Source organism: Atta cephalotes, assembly GCF_000143395.1.
Source record: "Atta cephalotes unplaced genomic scaffold scaffold00057, whole genome shotgun sequence".
In the NCBI taxonomy this organism is placed as follows: Eukaryota; Metazoa; Arthropoda; class Insecta; order Hymenoptera; family Formicidae; genus Atta; species Atta cephalotes.
The window spans coordinates 267,898-291,333 of record NW_012130121.1 but is presented as its reverse complement, the minus strand read 5'-3'; the positions used below and the strand labels follow the sequence as shown (position 1 = coordinate 291,333).

At 33.0% G+C, this 23,436-nt stretch overlaps 1 protein-coding gene across 1 annotated transcript in view; it reads right to left on the bottom strand.

Annotated features, from left to right (window-relative positions):
• Positions 1 to 3,458: 3,458 nt before the first annotated feature.
• Positions 3,459 to 23,436, bottom strand: part of LOC105623395 (neural-cadherin-like) — a 66,689-nt gene continuing 46,711 nt past the window's right edge. The window contains exons 2-24 of the mRNA XM_012204789.1: positions 17,550 to 17,693; positions 15,762 to 15,877; positions 15,048 to 15,212; positions 14,787 to 14,924; positions 13,543 to 13,729; positions 13,018 to 13,251; positions 12,367 to 12,539; positions 11,471 to 11,620; positions 10,879 to 11,184; positions 10,367 to 10,640; positions 9,949 to 10,157; positions 9,358 to 9,690; positions 8,962 to 9,168; positions 8,506 to 8,777; positions 8,094 to 8,299; positions 7,875 to 8,017; positions 7,029 to 7,640; positions 6,100 to 6,400; positions 5,436 to 5,625; positions 5,127 to 5,368; positions 4,210 to 4,425; positions 3,976 to 4,131; positions 3,459 to 3,568 (exon numbers count right to left, since the gene is read on the bottom strand). Coding sequence (XP_012060179.1) covers positions 3,459 to 3,568; positions 3,976 to 4,131; positions 4,210 to 4,425; positions 5,127 to 5,368; positions 5,436 to 5,625; positions 6,100 to 6,400; positions 7,029 to 7,640; positions 7,875 to 8,017; positions 8,094 to 8,299; positions 8,506 to 8,777; positions 8,962 to 9,168; positions 9,358 to 9,690; positions 9,949 to 10,157; positions 10,367 to 10,640; positions 10,879 to 11,184; positions 11,471 to 11,620; positions 12,367 to 12,539; positions 13,018 to 13,251; positions 13,543 to 13,729; positions 14,787 to 14,924; positions 15,048 to 15,212; positions 15,762 to 15,877; positions 17,550 to 17,693 — 5,084 coding nt within the window. The remainder of the gene's footprint in view (positions 3,569 to 3,975; positions 4,132 to 4,209; positions 4,426 to 5,126; positions 5,369 to 5,435; positions 5,626 to 6,099; positions 6,401 to 7,028; positions 7,641 to 7,874; positions 8,018 to 8,093; positions 8,300 to 8,505; positions 8,778 to 8,961; positions 9,169 to 9,357; positions 9,691 to 9,948; positions 10,158 to 10,366; positions 10,641 to 10,878; positions 11,185 to 11,470; positions 11,621 to 12,366; positions 12,540 to 13,017; positions 13,252 to 13,542; positions 13,730 to 14,786; positions 14,925 to 15,047; positions 15,213 to 15,761; positions 15,878 to 17,549; positions 17,694 to 23,436) is intronic.

Genomic DNA, 23,436 nt, shown 5'->3' with positions numbered 1-23,436 from the left:
TTTTTTTTGCCACTGCACACACGCGACGCGCGCTCGCGCGCTACTCAATACAGTTACTTAACGATAATTCTTTCGTCCTCCAATAACCCCATTCAAATACTGTCTCTGCTTAGAATCTACTTGACGGGATAGAGTCGATGATGGGAATGTCTGGAGAAACTAAGGGACCTAGGATGAACGACAGGATTCGATGAACTGGACGTGCGGGCACCGAGAAAGCATGATTTTTTAAAAAACAAAATTCATTTTACCTGTACGATCACAAAATGTAGCCTTAAAATCAACCAAATTTCTATGAAATATAAACAAAACTTTGTTTCTCGAATATAAACTACTTCCTTAAGAGAGATTCTCAAGTAAATTTTTTTAACTGAAGAAAGATGCGTCTTTTTTCTTTCTATGTCAGACATTCTTCTCAAATATAGTTCAATTAAATTTAATACGAAATTAAATAGTAAACACATCATGTAAGTTCAAAACGATGAATTATAATTAAAGATCTCAGAACAAAAGTGCATCTATTGCTACCGAACTTATTGCTCGAGGTAGGATTATTGCTGTCCCATAACGCGTTGGTCAAATTACGTCGGACATTCGTTGTAATTCGAAAAAATTTATTTCTACTTCAAAATTCCGTGAACTTCCCGTAAACTGTTTGATAATTTAGTATGGTTTAAGAGAGACATTTTATTGAACAACTGTCGCGTTGTAATGAGTATTGTCGCCACAATGTTGCGTAACAAAAAGCTATTATTACAATGTGTAACGTGCATAACAAATGCCTAAGAAATATTGCTTTCAATCTTTCGTGAATATTCTTCAGGCATCTTCTAAGACTTTTGCTTTGTTGGGTCGTCGCGCTCGGTGCTCGCAGTCTTTGAGGAACGACGATAGTACGCGGGGACATGTACTGTTGTAGATACGCAACTTAATATCACAAATTCGTTGAAAAACCATACGCAAACACGATCATTGGTAGGACAATTATACGGCGATGCGCAGTGACGCAAATACTGCGCGCGCCGGCACACTCATACACATGTTAATTACAATATTCGTACAAGTGCTTACGACGTATTCCTAACGCTTTCTTCCTTCGGCCTCTCTTTCTCTCTTCCTCTAACCAGTAAATTGACTATTAATATTCCCGTTGAGAATTTTACAGATTCAGTCAGGGCTCGGTGCGTGGAAAGTTTCCTCTCGCGAAAGGCGCGATGATATAATCGCACATGCACGAGATGTCGAGAGGTATCGAAGAGTTCGTCGAATCTCATTTCGCGTAAATGAAATTTCTAAGTTAATTCCCCTTGAATCTAGAGTTTAATTAATTGCAATTAATGATAATTTTTTCTACATAAGATATCTTGATTCCTCTTATTCAATTAGTTCACGTTTGATCTAGTTAGGAATTATAGCGTTCATCATCTAATTCTTTATAGCTTTTTAACATAATCTTTTTTACATAAAGTTGAATGATACTTTTAGGACTTCCTATTTGCTTCAAAGAAACTACATTTATGGGTTATCTTCGTGCCTTGATACATTAGTAAATCCCAAATGTTTCGTAAACATTGCAATTTATTTTACTAGGGTGAAAAACAACCTGATGATATTGATTTAATATCAAGATATGAAGAGAAGTAGCTTCTTTAAAGTTTAACTTTTTCATTTGCGAATATTTTGCAGACACTCTTTTGAGCAAAAAGAATTTCTCAGTGATTGATTTCTCATCAAAAACTCATAGAAATTTCTGATAAATGAATGGAAATTCTGCATTGTTAATGCATGTAAACGTATGTAAACTCTGTTAGTTCCCCAGTTCAGAAAATAAGAAAAAGAAAAGATAAATAAATTCCACGTAGAAATGATGTATCAACGAACCATTCGGGATGACTAGAACGGAATCTTGCTACATTTTTCTCTTTTTTCCCTCGACTTCTCGTGCACACATACTTCATACATCTCGTGCATGTTACGCTTTTCACGCTCCGATCTCCTTTGAGAGATGACGTAAAATAAATATTAAAACTATATCAAGATATATCAACGGTGAGCATATTTTAGCGAATGCGAATTTCATCTCTCTGTGTTGTCTGTATGTTCGTACGTGTTCTCTGTCTGTATGTATAATATATATTTGTATTTATATTTATATATATATTTATATTTGTATTTATATTTAGACTTTATGTCCGCTATACCGTAATTATAATAATTACACTGCGCGCGCGCGGTAACTCGTGCTTTATCCTTTCACGGACTTCCTCTGTTAATCACTTTCCTTATTCATTTCGTCGTGCGCCTCTATAAATTCATATTTATAATATATTTATATAATATATTATAATATTTAATAATATAATGCTATCGGTAATGAGGATGGCGGTGACGATGACGATGACGACAATGAGCCGATGTCGCGACAACTAACGATACCTTAACGATAATTCCTATTATGGCAGACTATCTACGGTAAGATCGTCCGTCATGAACGAGAGTGCCTTGTTTCCAAAACTTCTCCGCATTCAGGACAACGAAATGTATACTGTTTGTCGAGGTTACCCACGGAACGTCATGCAGAAAAACGAAGAAACGAAGAGTTTCGCGCGACGAAGGAAACAAAGGATCATCGCCGAGACGACGAATCATGCCGCCTTTGATCAGTATCGTCAGTATCGTGTTAACGTATATGTGTATATGTATATGCGTATGTTTGAATGTGTGTGAATGCCCTTGATTAATCAGTTACAACACATCTAACACGTTCGCCCAATTCGCGACATTAAATAAATGAACGAATCCCGGTTGCACGAGGACGACACGCCGATCTAAGATCCGACACTTGACGACAACGACGCGATATTATACCTACACGTATATATGTATATATAGGTGTATGCATGGAGTGAATTTATCGATGGTGACCGATGAGCGGGATCGAGATGACGGGATAGGGTTCACATTAGAAAAAGTCTTGTCGCGTGTCTTTGGATATTTCACTACGTATAACGTACTATACAGTTAAATATATGTTGCGACTCCTCCACCTTCTCGTTTACCACCTTTCTACGTGTACTGTCGCGCTATTGCAACGTTCCTTTATGCACCTTTGACTCTCGAGTACATGTGTGTCTGTGTGTATTGCGTCCACGCACCGCGGATGACGCGACAACGTGTCGCGTGACGCAGTGTGTATGACGTCACGTGTAATTAGTACTTTCACTAGCTGCACAACTACGAGGAAGTTGTTCCTCGTTGTTCGTCGAGGATTTATCACTCTCAGCGAAGGAAGCCGTACTCTCTTTTTCCTTCGAGATCCTCCGAATGTTCGTTATGATGATCCCTGTCATCCGATGTGACGGACCAGGTCGTCTCGACCGAGGTCTCACGAGTACTCATTCGGATGATATGGATCACGGTGCAATATCATGTAGAGACTCGGCTGTATATTTGGTTGATTATTCTTCTTCTTCGCTTTCCTCGGCGGGACCATACATATCGGCCAGCTTATCGAATCTCGGGCCCCAAGCGCCTAAATACTCGTACTCGTGTTGCTCATCATCCGTACCTAGAATTAGGAAAAATTGAAACTCAATAACTTTATTAATATAAATAATATATCACACAGATAAAAAAAATGTGTGTTAGAATTTGTCCCAAAGTTTCACTTCGGTTTACCTAAAATTTTATGTTAATTTAACATAAAACTTTGAATGAATATATTAAGAAATTACACTATGTATTGTATATAAAAAATTACATAAAAAAATATTAATGCAAAATATTTTTTACTATGTAATAAAAAAATATCAATATTATTTATTGAATGTGATTAATATTTCATATTATAATGAGTAAATTCTTGCAAAATTAATTTTTTTTTAATTTAAAAATTTTGAAGAGATTTAATGTATTATACTTTTTTGCAATGTAAAATAGTTAGATTTTATTTATTTAAAAATTTTTATTACGTACCGGAAGCTAGTGATTCCAGAGAACCCGCGGTGCTTCCGCCACCTTCATACGCGTAATTCCGTAAATCGTCGAAGGGTGGTGCGTTTGGGTCACTATCAGCCCTCTTCTTGTGATCCTCGATGAAGACACCGACATTCGGTTCTGGTCCAAGCGGATCTGAGAATAACGTTTCAATTAGTCTTTCACTCTTATGAATTATCCCGCTATTTTGCAGTACAAAAGTATATAACGTACAGGCTACTTTACACGGAGGCAGCTTGCCGCCCATTTCCGGTATCGGGCCACCGATCGGAATCTGCAGAGGTGTGATATCGAACGCAGTCATGTCATCCTCTCCGCCACCCTCGTCATCATAATTAATAATATTTTCCCTCACGTCGTCATCCGGACCAGGATATTTTATGTGTGCCTCTCGTCTTCTGTTGTAGACGACGAATACCAACACGAGAACTGAAATTTTGATATTTAAAAAATTAATTCACTTTGTTCGTATTAAACAAAGTTGTTATCAATTATATCAAAGTAATATTTCTCTGCTGAGAATTCAAGCAAGTGCAAAATGTGACAAAATCTATAGCAACAACATTATTGCAATATGTAAAGCATATATCTAATCTTAATCGGAACACATTATTCTTGAAATGAAAGCTCATATTGACGAAGTTATCAGAAGTTTTGTGCGTAATTTTTTATGAACTTGTTTTATTTTTTGGTCGATCATTCAATGGTCGATCATTCAAAACAAAAATAACTGAAACATAATTACGTGCTTAAAAACGTGCTTAAAAACAAAATAAAAATAATATTATCAAAGATATAACACAATTCATACAAAATACAATAAAAAAATACAATAAAAAGAAACAAAAAGCATGCACATTAAATTGTATCGCTCATCAAGAACGATATAACTAAAAAAATTGTCGTTTTTCAATAGCTTGCAGAAAAAGAATATATACAAAAATCTGTGAAAAAACATACTTTTATTTCTTTGTTATCAGTCTTATAATATTATATTATAATATTATCAAAATTTTAATGATTCAAAATTGAAGTTAATTTCTGCAGGAAAACCAATTTTTTTTTAATTATATCGTTGTGGCAAATCAATTATTACTTTAAATGTCTAATATATAAATGTTTGTACTAACCGAGAATGATTAAAAGACAAACGAGAATGGCTGCCAATGCTCCCATGCTCAGCTTGAGCGTTTGACCCTCTTGGACTAGCTCGCAATTCTCTCCCCAGAAACCATCAGGACAAATGCATCGGTATCGGAATCGCGGATCTTGATTGATACATCTGCCACCGTTCAGGCAGGGATAATCAATACATTCATTTTTGTCCATGCAACCTTTGTTATCCGGCGAAGGAATCCTTCCTTCCCCGCAACTGCGATGAAAAACGTGATATAACGATTGTCTCAAAGATAAATGAAGTCAGTAATAATGATACTCACGTGCAGTCGTACTCGTTCCAAAGATCAATGCACTCGAAGGGATCCTGACAAATGACATTGGCGCATGGTTTATTTGATGGACAATTTCTTTCCAGGTTTCGCGCCATCGTTGCTTGACCCCATTGAGTTCCGTTCATAGCAGGTGGTAGCGGAAGATGCTTTCCTTCTAATCTTATGTCGTCCAAACAGCCTAAAATTTTTGTTAAAAATATATTATATAATTAAATTAATTTTTGTTGTGTAAAAGATTCAAAATAGAAATGATCATAAAGATTCTCATGATGAAATAAAAAGTCGATTCGATTTCTCAAACAAAAAATTATCAATAGAAACTGTAATTTCTTATCTAGATTTTTGTTTCATTATATTTATCAAAATGGAAAATTATTAAAAATATGCAATATCTTTAATTAAATTATAATTAATTCAATTAAATAAGTTGTGAATGTACAATTATTTTAATTAAATAAATTATGAGTTAATTAAAAATTATGTAATATTTTTCTCTTCAATTAAATAAACACAAGTCAATTTAAAAACTTCTTTAAAAATAATACTACAGTAGTATACAATAATACAGTAGTAATAAAAATATAAAATACAGTAGTATTAAAAATAAAAAGCGTATTTATATTTAAAACTTTTGTGAAGCAATTTAAGTTACCTTTCTGATAATCCGCATAAACTTCAAATGTGCGGACACCAGTATATTCCGCCTTACCACCCGCGTAAACACCTTCTTGTTTATCGACGAGGAGCCATTGATGACCCTCAAATGAGAAGGTCTCATTGAATCTTCGCCCTTCGCCACCGTCCAGTTCCAAAGTTGCGGCAGATCCATATCTTGATACTCTAACTGTATGCCATTGTCCATCATCGACGGCTATCGCCGAAAGCCAGATATCTCGCTCTTCCGTCCGAAGACTGTTCAGATTATATCTGAAGTGTAGTCTGCTATCTTTGATCTGAAATTATAACAAATAGATATTTCAAACAATCCGTTCACTGTAGTTTGTACTTGACTTCCATATTGAAGAGAACTCAAATCCAGAGTTGAAATGTTTACAAGTAACTTTGTTTGGTAAACAGTACATTCCAATTGTTTACAAATTATATCCTATTACTTTATGTATTGTAACTTAAACGTTAACAACCGCAGAAGCTTATAAGCATTTTACTTGTATTGGATTATTCTTGGAACTCTCTATAAAACTTAATTTATTTGGAACTATAAAATTATTAATTTTTCTGTTAAATTTTCTTTCTTTAATAAGCTTAATTTATCAAAAAATGAATACACATTGTAAAATTTAAAAATCTGGATGTTTCAAAGATATATTTAAAATCACAATAAATAGATTTTTTAAGATTAATTTTATTTCATATGTTTGATATATAAAAGATGCAGATTTTGTAATTAAATATTTTACTTTATTAAAAGCAATATAAAAAAACAACTCATTAAAATAGTGAATATTAGTTAATTTTTTATGAATAATAGAATTATTTAATTGGTGACTATTTTGTAAATCTAAGAAATATTTATTGAATAAAAATAATCCTATAGTAACTTTGAAAACACGTCGTATTTACCTCTAAAATCGCATATTCCCTGTTGTGCTGGTCGCTCACTCTGAATAATTCGCCGTGCATCTCTCTGGTACGGAATCTCAATTGCACTTGAGTGGAATATTTATCCGGTTCAAAAGATAACGCGTACTTGACATAGCTCTGTGGCTTGAAGGTAGTTGGGATCGTGGGCGTCATGCATCCAGGACCGGTCCAGCCAGGATTGCATTGGCATCTTGCTTCGGTGAAGCTGCCGACGCAAGTGCCATGTTCCCAACAGCGGAAAGTTGTTTCCTGATTGTTGCAGATCTCCTCCGTTTGCGGGCAACCGGCGACGCTGTTTCGCGAAAGACCCGGGTGAGCGAGATCGTACAGCTTGCTGTTGTGAAACAGATTCTTGATGCAACCGTCAAAGCCCTTGCCCACCGGCATGTGTTTCCACTTGTAGTGCGAGGGATCGAATTGTTCCACATAAAGACCACCGATTTGCAGCGGTGCATTCACGTTCAGGTATTCGTTGAACGGTGGTATCGTTCCTGTGGCTTGACAACTAGTGTCATTGAATTCTGGCGGGCTTCCATCCTCCAGCTCAGATATTTCCGCAGATTTACAGTAGTCGATGATGAGCTTCACGGTCTGTAAATAATTTTGACGTTAGGATTATTTTGTATTTAAAAAGATCATAATTTAGATCTTTTTGAAAAATCATAAAAGGCTATTATTTTTATTCATTATTAGATCATAGTGAAGAACATGTAATAATAATTTGTCTATTAGAGAGTATAATGAATGATTTTTATTTTTTAAATACTAGTATATATGTATATTTTATCGAGATTTATGAATAAATATAATATCGATTATTTTTACCTCCGTATTCCAGAAAATGTCAAGCCGGTGCCATTCGCCATCGTCTAAAGTTTTCTTTGGTTTCACTTTCAGTTCCAAAGTGCCAGATCCAAAATCAATTAGCAGCCTCGGTATACCGCGTTCCAATTCGACCGAAATAAAGTCTGTAGGCAAATTTAGCGTAATAAAATAATTGATATGCCATTAACAATGTAAAAATTCGAAGGATAACAATCTTACCAGAAACCATTACTTCATCGACTTCGGGAGGAACAATCGGACCATTGTACAATAATAGTCCGTCAGATTTTCTTGTGATAAACTCGAAGCTCAAGTGGCTGTTATCGCACATTTCCAAAGCGGGATACCAAGCCCATCCGTTGCCTCGAAAACTTCTGGCGGTCTGCTGACACCTCGGACCATTGTAGCCAGATGGACATTGACATCTAGAGTTATAAAACACAGCTAAGAAGCTCTAATTGATCAAAGAACAAAATTATTCAATAGAATAATCATTACAATTTATCTTTATTTATATAAATGAATTGTAACGATTATTCTATTGACAAAATTCTTTTTTATTAGTAAATTTTGCGTAAATGCATTGCGATTTGCAATACGTCAACGTGGAATTTAATTGATTTTTACTCACGATAATCCAAATCGGTCTTCCACGCAGCGTCCGCCATTGTAACAAGGACTGTTTCTGCAGGATTCGCCCTTGCTGAAATTCCGCGCTCCACAAGTGCACTCGGCTATCACATCCACGCGTACGCCGACAAGAGCGGTCCTGTTTGCGTTCACCATGTATGGCAAGTTGCTGATATCAAGGGTGTTCGTACAACTTCCTTCGCACATTTCGTTCTCATAGTAGCATTCGTCGATACCGACCATAGTTATGTTGATCCCCACGTCTTTTTCGATCTGTCGGAAACGTGATTTAATTTTTTAAATTGAAACATCTTCAAATGAATACGCATTAATAAAGAACTTAATTAATTAAAGGAATTTTATTGGGAATTTATTTGAATTCTTTATCTTTATTTAATGCAATTTTTTTGAAGTATTTAAAATTGAATCTTCAAACTCTTTCTTGAATGACATTTACCTCTTCGCGATGCATAAGCACAATGCCATTAAGCCTGACTGGTTTGTAGTATAGTGAACCATGCGCGGCAAATCTGACGTCCGTCAATGGCGGATGCACTCTCCTTAATTGGACGCTGAAAACATCCACGTTATCCCTATCTATGTTCAATAGATGTGACAACTTGTCTCTAAATAGATCCGCTTTGCTCCGCGACAAAGTTTGGTTCTAAAAATAAAACAAAATTTTATATCAATTCTTGTACCTTTTTGAATTAAAAATACAAGGGCTTAAAAAAATTACTTATGAAATTTAAGAATCTAAATCTATTTTATTAAGAAAAAAAGTTCATTCATAAGATGTAACATGTAGGATAAATTATATAATATTTATTTAGTAAGATTTAAAGACTCTCACCTGATAATTCCAAACACGAATGAAGTCCTCATCCGTTATCCCGGATATTCGAACCGAGCCTGAATTTAATACCGCCTCATGCGGAATACTCTTGACAGTGACAGTCACGTTTGCGGGAACGTCCGTTTGCGTGTGCTTCCGATCGTAAACCTTGAACCGTAGATGATACTTGCTGTCGTGCGTACCAGATTTCATGAAAATCATCCCCGAATCCTCGTCGAGCCTAAATTGTGCGTGTTCTAATCCCTCCCAATAGAACTTCTTATCAGGCAGATCCCAGTCATCCAGATCGTACACATACACTCTACCTATCTCGGTATCCGGCGATTGTCCCTAAAAATTAATTAATCAGATTAATTTGATTGAACTGGAAATTGTAAAAATTCACACGAAAATATTATTAAGCATCAAAATTCGCTTCGACTGGATCTTATTGTGTTTAATTAGATTATATTGTATTTATGAAGAGGTTTTAAACAATTTCACTTAACGCAATTTTTTTGAGATTCGTATCATTCAGCGAAAAAAATAGATATAATTTAGATATAATGTGAAGCAATTTATTTAATTTAATATAATTTAAATACTTACTGCGTAATTATATACAAAGATTTCCTTGGAGCCAGGCTGCATTTTATTATCGTTAACATCTCCTATGATAACTGTCAAGGTACTGGTCCCAGACATAGAAGGATTTCCAGAATCTTTAATGACAATAGGAATCAAGAATTCCTTTTGTTGTTCCCTATCAAAGGATCGTAAAGATGACACTACGGCCATTCCATCTCCATTAGCTCCCTCTGAAAAGTAATGAGAGCGCACGTGATAAACTATTCTCTGCAACGCATTTTTATGCAACTGAATTTTTATTATTAATTAAGACAAAATGTAATATAATTATTCATATGTGAAGATAATATTATATATACATATGATATACGAAAAAACATCGAATTTTGTCTTAAAGAATAAATTTTTACACTGAAATTTATTAATTAACGAAACTTACTGTTATCGCTCTCAACTTTGAAGCTAGCTCTGATAACATCGTTTGCGTTAGGATCCATCCGGAAAGTGAACGGAGGACCGTTGCTTCTCGATCGATCATCGTCATCGGTAGCGAGAATCTCAACGACTTTCTTAGTTTGTGCATATTCTGGCAAGACTGGGCGATAGTCCTTGAGGAATCTTGGTGGATTGTCATTAATATCCTGTACAACGACTGTCAGGGTAGCTGTCGCGGTTTTAGGTGGTATTCCATCATCGATCGCCAAAATTTTAACCTAAGACAGTAAATCATCATTTTTGTCACTTTCACGCTACAATTTATATTTTTATTAAAAACGTATGATACTATGTAATATGTAATTTAATTAAGACCATTTTAATATAATTTTTTTATCGAATGTGATCCTTCTAATTTTTACACCATAATTATTTAATAATAATAAACGTTTAGAAATTTTTTAATTTTTTAAATTATTTAATTTTTTATTTATTAATTTGTTGTTTATAATTTACCTGATGCCGAGGAGTTTCCTCGCGATCAAGACTTCTTTGAATCGATACAGTGCCATTTTCGTTGATAAAGAATTGTCTCTTTCGATCGGAGCTTCTGTCAATGGAATATGAGACTTTGCTCTTGCCACCTTGATCCGGATCGGTGGCCTTGAATGTTTCCAAGCTGCTGCCTATGCGGGCATTCTCTGGCACAGTAGTCTCGATATTGGCTTTCTCAAATTGTGGCTGATTGTCATTGATATCTCGCAATTTCACGACTACCCAGGAATAGGCCACGTGATATTTGTCATTGTCATTGTCTTCGCCCTGGAAAGGATGATTGTCCGATTAAATTGTTATATTACGACGACTTATCTTTATTTAATAATTCGATAATTTAAATATACATATATACAAGAAAAAATATTTTTCTTGCAAAACTATCAATTTTTATAAAAAAAATTTAATGAAGATTTTTTTTATTATAATGCATATATAATTTAAATAGAAAATTTCATGAAATTAATTTAATTAGATTTTTTTCATATTATCTTTTCTCTTTCTCTGAAATTACTTTAAAAATTTACATCTTATTAATTTTCTCTTTGCTCACCTTATCGTTCACTTGTATCCTAAATCTAAAACCATTACTCTGCAGTTGGTCCTCATAATCTAGTGATTGCACAATTTTCAATGATCCTGTGCCATCATTGTTTCGTACCATGGTAAACTTATCGGCACCGTAACCGCTATTCTCGATTACCTTAAATCGTGAATTATTATTTTACAATATTGTTAAATATAATTATCAGTATATTGAAAAAAAGAAACTGGTGATTGTTATTCCAAATATAATTATTTAAACTTGAAAGTTCGCGATATCAAAAATATATGTAAGTATAATTAGACACTTTGCAATTCTTATTTCTAATATTCTAATTGCCTTCGTCACACTATTTAAACGAGACTGATGTAATTGATGTATTTGCAGGTGTATGTGTATGTGTGAGTATGATTTCAGCTATTAATTTACTTCTGATTACATTGTTGTCTTATTCTGGTTTTGTTACTGGTAGGCTTTGTAATAGCAATTCTGCTGACGCCTAATCATTTGCAAGCTAGACATTGTCTATTTACTTATATTTACCTTAATCTATTTTCTATTATATCATACTTTATGTCTATTACTCTGTTAACATGTAGTCTTTTTCATATAGCAATAAACTAAATTGAAATTAAATTAAATTCATCTTCTCTTTTTAATTTTATCCTTATTATTTATGAAAGTATAACGCTTCGTAACTATTAATTTTACTCTGATGAATGCCGATATATATATATATTTTTTTTCTTTATTTACATACTATGATAACATTTTTAATTACGAGTTAAAATGAAAATTAAATGCGAACCTAATAAATGCAAAAGAGAATACAATGGTCTATATATTAAATTTAAACTCATTTTTTAACCAATTAATAATTTCGCGTCTCGAACATAAGTGGGTACCTTGTATTGGAATTTATTGGTTTCATCCTCATCGTGGACAGTTACAGTGAGTATCGGCATCTCTGGTAGATCTGGTCCTTCTGTCTCATCCACTTCAGTAAACCATTCATCCTTCGTGAATTGCGGTGGCATGTCGTTTATGTCTTTGACCCGTATCGATGCCGTCCCGGTACCTACCAAGAAATACATGGAAATACTGCAATGATATCTTTCTATGGAATGTCCTGGACGGCTCTTAAAATATGCAAAACAACATTGCTACTGTTCGTAGAAATATCTAGAACCATTTTACGCATATACTGGTTCGGACTTTCGACTTTCATACTTGAATACAGATGAAGACCCAGAATGATAAAAGACGCATGGAAAGAACGTTTAGTAATATTTTAGTAAACGAGTGTAAGATAACAAAAAGATAAAATAAGTATAGATAGTCGATGTCCTTTTATTTCCATGACAAAATATTTTACTAGATAGTATTCACAGAAGTAAAAATTAATTCATTCCGAATAAGAGTTGTTACAATTATTAACGATTTATTTTAGATGTAATTGTGAGAATTATGAAAAAATAGTTATGATGATTACTAATAATTACAATTAAAAATATGAAACTTATTAAAATTAAAAATAATCATTGAAAGAATTTTACCCTTTAACCCTCCTCCATCCATTGCAACGACTTGTATAGAATAATCTGGAGTGCGTTCTCGATCCAAGCAGCACACAGCGGTTTTGATCACGCCAGTTTCCGATTCAATTTCAAAAATGGGAGAACCAGTCTCTTCTTCAATGACGTTCTTCTCGATGGAATAGATAAGTCTTGCGTTTGTGCCTTCATTTGGATCATCATAGTCCACGGCTGTCATTGTCATGACCACCATTCCTAATGAAGAAGAGCATGAAAAGCGTTAATTCCATTTGAATCCCATTAAGTCCATTTTTTCGCTATTAAATTTTTTATTTATTGACGAAAAGAAATTATTAATCTCTTAATAAATCAATAAATTTTTCTTTATCTTTTTTGCAACTTTAAAATATTCAAATCAACATCCAACATGTAGAGTTCTATATAACAGCGTAGCTACTATAAACGGGAATCTAATCAGCGTAACTCTAATGTCACGGGAATGTAACCGCGTCTGTATATTGGCCCATTGGCTACTGTCCCACAAACCTGCGGTGCCGTTCTCGGTGACGTTGCCGAAGTAGACACCCTGCGGGAATATCGGGGCGTTGTCATTGATGTCCTTGAGGTTAACTTGGACGTCGGCATAACCCACGAGACCTTCTCCACCCTCGTCCTGAGCAAATACGGTGAACCGCCACTGTGGCCGACCATTTGGTTGATCTCTGTCCAGCGGCTATGCCGGGAGAAAAAGAAAAGTCACGCGCGAATCCTTTGAGAAGCCAGTCAAACGCACATCGTGTATTTACATAGTCTTTACTCGAAACTCAATATCGTATCGCGATGCCGATATTTGAATTATCCATCGCAATATTGCGTCACAGCCACGTGCACAAATATGTGCATTTCATAGAAGAATTAATTTCCGTACCGACCAGGTGTTAGATTACATCAGATGTTTAATATCAATATGGATGATTGTTCCTCAAATCATCGTTTTGTAATTTTTTTAGTCATAAATTAAATCTTTATTGAAGTAAAATTTATATCAAATTAATTTGAAAGTAGAGTTAACTATTGCGACTCTGCAAGATAAATTCAATGAAACCGTTTAATTTTACAATTTAATTAATTTCGTAATTATTAACGAAAAAAACGCTACCATCATGTTTTATAATTTTTATATTTTCAGTATTAAAAATTTGAAAAGAATTTGAAAAAAATTTGAATACTTTCTATATTGCAAATGCACTGTAATAGTTATATTTATTATTATATATATAAACTTGAAAAATTCGTATCACGCGAATGTAAAAAAATTATATTAATGAATATTTTCATTTGTTTAAGGATGTATTACACGTATTTTTTAACAAAATGAACAAATTTTTTTATATTGTATTATAAAAGTAATACAAAAAATTCGCGGCGTTTACAATCTGGATAAAAAATATTTTAATGAAAAAAAATATTTTAATAAAAAGTAAACATGTTCTTAAAAAATAATTAAGATAAAATGAAAAAATTTTCATTTAAACTATAAAATTATGTTGTTAAGTATAAATATTGATCTTATTGAATTATTTTACATGTGACATTTATTTTTAAATAATATAAGCATACATTTCTAATTTTAGTCACTTTTTATAAAGACTACTTGACAAATCCTTTCTCTCTCTCTTTTTCTCTCTCTTACATATATATTGTATATATACTTTCATAATAAATATCTATTTTTTTATCGATAAAATATTTTCCCAAACAAACAAATATTGATTGATTTAGAAACAAACCTTCAGAACAAAAATCTCTCCGGTCGTACGATTGATGTCAAACTTGCTGTTCGCAGGATTATCGGGATCAATACCTTGCCCAGTTAGGAAGTAAACTATATTTTGTGGTCTATCTTTGTCTCCGTCAGTCGCAGTGACCTGTGATTTAAATATTAATTGCTAATTAACCGCAATCTCGCTGTGTGGACGAGGTAAATATTCATTCAGCACAACTAATTTTATAAAAGTTTAATGTAACGATTACATAAGGAGAATAATTACCCCGAGGACGCGTTTCGGCAAAGTCCTGTCGTCCTCCTCCGTAATTTGTGTTCTGTAATTTGGTCGCTCGAAGACAGGCGGGTTGTCGTTTACGTCCTTCACGTGAATTACAACTGTCGTATAATTCTCCTTCAAGTTGTCCGACGCAGTAAGCCGAAGCTCGTACTGCAAGACGCACGTGAAAATTTTCTCGTAAAATACACAAGTTCAGATATTTAATATATTAAATACAGTTTTCACACGTGCACGAAATGTACGGATAATTAGCTCAATTGTGCCATTAGATTAATTATCACTTTATTTAATTATTTCAATTAAACCAATTATCAATTCATATGATTATCTCAATTGGCATTATATCAATTATTAATTTATATAATTAACTTAATTGTCATGGCATCAATTATCGATTAGCATATCATTATATACAATATTATATAATCTTTCTGTTATTGAAGACTTGTGCGAAATAAAAATATTGCTTGTATAAAATAAATTATCTTTATTTAAAGTTGAATAATTAAAAAGCTAGTTAAATCGATTATTTAATTTTTTATTCTTCAATTATTTTCAGAAAACACACATTAAAAAATTAGAATTTTTTTAACGATTGAAATATTGAATAATTTCTAAATATATAAAGATGTTAAATAAATAACTGTAAAGTAAAGCGTTCGAGCGACACACTAGGATGACATTTATGGCGATACCAACCCTCTTCCTCGTCTCATAGTCCAACGCACCCGCAACGTAAATGGCGCCGGTCATGTTTTTCACAGCGAATGCACCGCCTATGTTCCCGCTCGTGATCTCGTATCGAATACGCGAGGCTGTGACAGAAAGGAAGGACTTTTAATAAAGCAAGGCGCGACTTTCGCAACGACGCTCTCGTTGTAATCGAATGAATTCCGAGATAAAAGTTCTCTCGCTGGGAGCGAGTTTTATCGAATAAGAAAGTTCGGGGGGATGTTAGCACGGAGAGAAATGGCCATTTTCGATCGATTTTCGCCAACCGAAGTCTACTCGATACTTTCGATCTAGTTTACGATAATTCTCGCGTTTCGAGATATGAGACTAGTAAAAGTTACTTGATAATAATGGTATTCGGTAAATTCTATTTTAGATCGATTCGGGTGATAGTATAAAGCTCAAAATTTTCAGACTATATCTCTTTTTAGTAATGCAGTTCTTTTAGTTCTACGCTTCTCTACCGTAAGAGTATCATTTTCTTCATTTTCAATCCTTTGCCAAATTTGATTTTAAAGGCACAATCGATATTTCGATTATGAATTCCGATAGATGAATTTTAAAAAATATAAAAAGTGATTAAAGTACAATCCGACTTCTATGATACTAAAAATTTGTTCTTAAAATTTTCTTAAGCATACAGATTTTTTGTTAGATTTCTATACAGTCTAAAACAATATAAAAATTTACACTGAAACACAAAGCCCGAGGTTGACGATAAAAGGTACAAAATTTTGCATGGAAGATTAATGTACCAACATGCAGTTTTAAGATTAATTAGCAATATTGAATAATAATATTAACAATTTCAAATAATAGCTAGAAATATTCCGTGTAATTCAAGTTGTAAATATTAACTGTAATTTTTAAATAAATAGTTCAAATATTTGAGAGAATAAATACATGGAAAAAAATGATATATTTATTTTTATAAATAATTTCAACCGATTTCAGTCACAAATAGTCATATTATCTATTATGTATCATTTTTTCAATGTATTATATTTACACAATGCTATATACTAAATTTAAGAGGACTAAAGTATATATCTAGTTTTAAAATCTTTTGTAACGTACTTTGTAAATGCCAAAGCGTAAATATCATCAATTTTAAGTATATAGTGGATATTTGTTAAGCTATAAATTAAATGTTTCCAAAATGTGAAAATTCATATGATAATCTGTTTATCCGTATTACTCAAAAAGATTAAATATCAAGGTAAAGTGAATGAGATGAAGTGTTATTTAATTTATGTTTGGGACATATTGCATAACTTTTCGTACACAATCTGTACAATACGTTTAAACGCATTCACTGTGTAGCAAATATTTCATAATACGTATGTAATTATTAATTTCGGTACCGTGAGTTAGAGTAATGGAATTATTTGAATTTTCAGAGATCCTTTCGTATATTAAATACTTGAAAATAACGTTCACAAATGTATTTGTTGGAATTTTTATGCCATCACATTAGACTTGTCAAACGTGACAAATGAGATGTTGCAGTATGAAATTCCCATATGTCTTTAATTATTTCGCATGTTAGAATTAACACGACATATATTTGTAATTGGTTGCCCAAATATTTCCAAGGTATACACTTGCATGCGGGTACGACAAGCGTCGTTATAATATAGTTACAAGTATTTAATATATACCTATATGGACTGTGAATATTTTCAGTGTAGTTTGTAATAGAATGAAAATGATAATTGATGAAATAATATTGCTAAAAAGGCAAGTAAGACTTACACTCGTCGTGATCTTTGGCGGTGACGGTGAGCACCGTATGCTGAATGTCCTCATTTTCGTCTACTTCAGCCTCGTAGAGGCCCTTGTCGAAATATGGGGGATTATCGTTCTTGTCAGCTATCCCAATGCGAATGAATTTTGTTACTGTAACATGTTAAACAAATTCACATAATTAGACTTTAATTTATATTATTAGAATTTAAATAAAAAAAATCAGTGTTACTTGAGTAAAAATGGGTTAAGTATGCATAACATCGTGCTAATTAAATATTAAGTTACTGATTTTAAAAGTTGATGCAAAGAAGATCAGATTTAAAGAAAAATTCTGATTTTAATTATAATAATACTAAAGAAAATTATCACATAGAAAATAATATATAAAAGAGAATTTTTCTTCAGATGGAGACACACTACTCTAACATTATTCCTCGTATTATATATTCCCGCGGTCTTAATGCACTTTGCACTAAAGTACGGAACTTGGATGATAAAGAATCCTGAACCGTTAATCATTTTTTCGCCCCGTTACGGAAATTTAAGATGGGCAATTACCGGTCGCCGCGAGCAAAAAGGTTAAGTAGTTTCAGATAACGGCACTTCATTCCAGAAGTAGACATTTATTGATGGAACTAGGTTGCCCGTTAGAAGAAAAATGTATAATTGCGGGAGCTTTTTCTGGATTGGTACATTAAGCCCTTAACCGCATTTTATGACGGTAAGGAGAGCGGTAAACATCGATCAGTTCCGCATAAATTTTGCATAATCCGCGGCATAAAGAATATTTGTCATTTTATCGGCTCGCCGGTACGCCGCGGTTCATTATAAAGGGATTTAAACGTACGATTAATTATATTGTGTCGTGTTATTAAAAGTTCAGACAACGCCCGTATAATGCGAATTAACTAGTGGCGAATTTGTTTTAATTAATCGCTGAATTAAATCAATGCAAGCCATGTTTTATTCGACGAATGTTCGAGTCCGCGCCTCATCGCTCACTACACTTCCAGCTGCAACAGCCGTTTAAAAGCACGCAGCACAAATCGAGCGTATATTTATTTAGCGAAATCGTGTGCCATTGTGTAATGGAACGCGTGTACATCGAGCGTATTAACAAGAGAGAACTCCATTAAATACATATATTCCCGTTCGACGCCGACAATTTGCTGCGGCCAATTTGCTCTGAAAGCCACCCTCCTGTTCAAATTCCATCCTTCTCGAACTCCTCGGTCGTTTCCTTCGCTTAGCAAATACTTGGTTGATTAAGTTAATCCAAGCGCGAGTCCCGTCCTTTCTCGCCATTTCGCGAAGTACGAGGTAATTTAGAAAAGCATGTGTGAACCTTAACGTTGCGAGTGCCTGACTGTCATTTAATTTAATTGGGAGTTAATTATATCCAGGAAGATTTCCTTCTATGACATTATGTCCTTAATCTTGAAATTAAGCTCTGGATTATATATTTCGCAAAAACGAATATTTTATAATTCATCATTATTACAGACATATCATGTTTTTTGTATCGTACAAATTGTGTAATTAATTTGTTATTAGCGAGCATTAATATTGATACACAATATTTCGTGTAGCAAATAGAAAACTTTCATTATTAATTTAAATAAATAAGTAATTATTTCTGTTTAAATTATAAATTTATTAAAGTTATAAATTTTCATTATTTAATTGATTAAAAAGCTCTTTAATTATTCAATATTAATATGAATACCTTTAGGAAAGAAATTAATTGACAGTTATAATACAATGCGTAATCAAATTTCTCATTTACCAAATAAATATTTTAGTTTATTCGATCACGATTTCAAATAAAGAACAATCCAGAAATATTGTTGCAATATATCAATGTAATTTAGACATCGTGAAACATGATTCTAGAATTTGCGTATTAATGTAAACAAAATTTACAAGAGGTTGAAAGAGGCTGATATCGCATTATAAATGCGCAATTGAACAACCGAACCAATTTAGCATGAGAAAATTTATTATTATACGAGATCGCCATTAAATTCCAGATAACCGGTTTTATTAAATCGTTGCCGATAAAGGAGACATTTATCGTTGATTATTGCTAACAACTTCTAGAAAATAAATATGGTTCATTTTCATGAAGAATGCGCACTAATTGGAAAATATGATTGATTCCTAAGCTCGCAGCTTTCGACATAACTGGGAATTACATATGGATACAGATGCACAGTGGATATACAACATGCAAGTGTAGCAAGGAAAATTGTAATAGGTGAAATTTACGTAATGATAATTCCTCATTGTGCTTATCGTAAATGTTACTGCTCCGATTATATATTGTTATTAACGAGGAACGTTAGCTTTCCTTTTAATAGATGCATCAACTTTATACGATGCATGATACGTTTAGCACTAAATATGAACCTGTATGTACCGTAATATGATACAAGATTAGCATAATCGCGATAGATCGTGCATTTTTCGCAGGCGAACAAGTTTTATAGTAGTAGTAGTAGTTACGGAAATTTATCTTCCTTAGAAAGCGAAGATATACACATTCTGAAATTAAACACAGGTGACTGTCACTAACTCTTGGAAAGTTTCTGGTCTTTTACTTAATCTGCTTCATTTTCATTTTGTTCAAGGATTAGGTTTTAATTCTAGCATTCGTGAATATTAAACGCCAAGTTCAATATCCAATAAATCTCTTTTAACTTTTAGAGGACTGAAGTCTACTTTTAAAATCTCACAGCTTTTCCTTATGTAAGATTTGTTATAGTTCATTATTTTTTCTTTGTATTGCTTGCCTCAAAATATAATATGACACAAAAATATCTTGTTCCTGCGGATAAGTATTAGAGAAATCGGGAGAATAATCAATCTACGGATAAAAGAACATCAAAATGATGTCATGCTAAAACACGCGTTCGCATTATCAGAACACAACATCGAAATAGGACATCAAATGTTTAACAAAACGATCACAATAGCCAACATTATATCATATTTTCCAAGAAAATATAGGGAAGCCATAGAGATACAAAAACACTCTTAACAATCTAAATAGAGATAATGGCTACAACAACATAAATAAAATATGGAAGACCATTTCCCCGGTTTTTGAAGACCGGCCGATTTCCCTCTCCCCCTCCCCCGCAATTCTTCCCCCCCCTCCCCACCCCCAACAATGTAATATAAAGGGAACGGCCCGGAGGAACAATTCAGTATCAGGTTGCTCTTCGCTGTGATGAAGTGGACTTGCAAGATTCACGAAAAATGGTATTCCAAAAATGGACCTGAACACGGAGAAAATCTGCGAAACGCATAATTTTCATAATATGACATGGTTTTAGTGCCCCATTAATAGCTTTCCTATCTTGTAAAGATAATTTTAAAAGATTTCTTTTAAAGAAATTTTTTTCAAAGTTAAAAGTAATTTTAATGTATTATTACAATTAGTACTGTGTCCTGGAAATTTATTAATTAATTCAGATAACATGTAATATAATATCTAGTGATATTCATGCAATTATAAATTAAAAAGTCATGAATTGAAACTTTAATAATGAAAATAATTTATATTATGATAAAAATTTGTAATATCGTTATAAACATGTACGTGAATTAGTAAATTAATTATCAACAAGCAGCTTAATGCTAATGGACATTCATATTAATTATTAAAACTATTTACGGATATAAAATTTGATATTATAGTATTAAAATAACATAAATTTTAAAACAATAATATACAATGGTTATTATAATAAATATTAATTAGTTTTATAATTACTAATTTTATAATTACTAAAATTAATTAATTAGGATTATCATTTTATTAAATAATTAGTAACGTATATTGTAATCAAATGTATTCAAATTTTATTGTTAGAAAATATGCTTGCTTTTTTTTGAAGTCATATTTATGGCAATTGTGATGACGTCAAGTTTTCCATCTAATATCGCAAAAAATTTGCCTTGAAGTCGCGTTGAAATGATAAAATCCTGCCCGATAATGAGAGGCTTAAGCGTTATCGTAAAAAACTCAATGCGAACGATCGAAGAGACGCCGCGATCAGTGATTTCCTCGGTACATCCTGCGGTGCATCAAGATCCTTTCATCGGGAGTAGCTACACCCAATGACGGTATACGACAGTCCCACGAAACGCGTTACTGGGCCACGGGGTAAGAAATCGATGAAGCCCCCACCTCTCACCTCTACATTCCCTGTCTCTCCTCTTTGCACTGAGTCGTCCCAACGGGCGCCGAGTGAACATTCGCTTCTTAGCCGCACCTTGCATCACTCGATTGGTTCCTAAAATACGAGCACCCTCGAGGCTTTTCGCCACTCTCGATCTCGCAGACGAGGGAGACTCGTTAACGCCAAGGTGGCCCTCGAGGGTCACCCGCCAGCTTGGAATTATACGCTGGTAAATTAAGGACCAACCTTGCACTGATATCAGTGGTATAGCTCAGGGAGATCTCCACTTTGATTAATCTCATAACTTCGTTAAAGATAGTCATAATAACTGTAGAAGATTGGAGCAAAATATTTATCAGGGAAGTAATCATTTTACCACGCGCTCTTATTATTTTAATTCAAAGGATATTTATTAAATATTAAATTATATTTTTAAATAATTTTTTTATAACAATTCATAATTTATAATTGCGAAATATATTTAATATTATATAATTTAATTTAATAATATTTAAATGTTCTATTTCTTATAATATTTTAATTAGGTTTTATTGATCTTTATTAGATTTTAATTGATCGTATTAGTTTATAATTAATTATCATAAAAAGCTAACGACTCATAAAAAGTAACAACTATTTATTTAATACAAGATACAAAATATTAGAAATTATAGTCATGTTAATTAAATCATCTGTGATAATATAGAAAATATTTTTAGAAGGTCATTTCTTTAATATTCAATATTCAGTCAATGCAAACAAAGGATTTGAATTAATATTATACATACAATGGAAATGCATAAAAAAAGTGTTTACCACAGTATGAATATTACATTTTTTGACATTTTTCGTTCAGCGAAAATCAATAGCAAATTCCTCAGGGGATCTATTCGCAAAATGGTTGGTCTTGCGGTTGGTTTGAGATATTCTAAGTAAATTTAATATTCCACGATTTTCAAGAGATTCACGGCATTTTTATGCGCTCGTCTTATGATTGCTTTATGTCCCGTAATGTACTTTATACATTGCCGTTCAGCGTAATAAAGCGAACACGTTGAAGGTTTTATGTCAAGAGAAACGGTTTATTGCCATTTTATTATTTCTTTTTGTTTTTTTATGTATCAATAACAACAAATCGAACAACTCATTAAAGGATATCATTGAATTATGTCTGTAAACTTCACTTTTATCAATAAAAACATTAGTTTTATAACTTTTACTTCAAGTATTCATCAAATTTAAATTTTCTAAAATGGACTCTATGTGGAAAGATATTAATCCCAAGTGAGCAGTGAGATAATAAAGCCGCTGGTAAAACGTAATGTAAGAAATAGTTAAATTAAGAGAATATATATAGTTTCTGTGCTGCTTTTTAAGTTAATATATATCCATTTATTAGTCAAGGTTATGAGAGAAATATGGATGATGTGATAAGTAGAGACATCAAGCTTATAACATCCGAGTTTCCAAAAGCGATTTAACTTTGCGCGTTAATCCTCTCGAAGACCTACTTTTACAGTCTTCTGATGCTGTACCCTAATTATGTTTAATTTAATTACCCTCAAGCGATTATTAGAATTTGGAGAGATGGTTGTACGTCGATTAGTGCTAATCCTCATTAATTCGATTTTCTCACGTTCGATTTAAACAGTTTGTTCAAGTCCCTCCTTCTCTCCCTGTTTTTCTTCATCTCTCTCTCTCTCTCT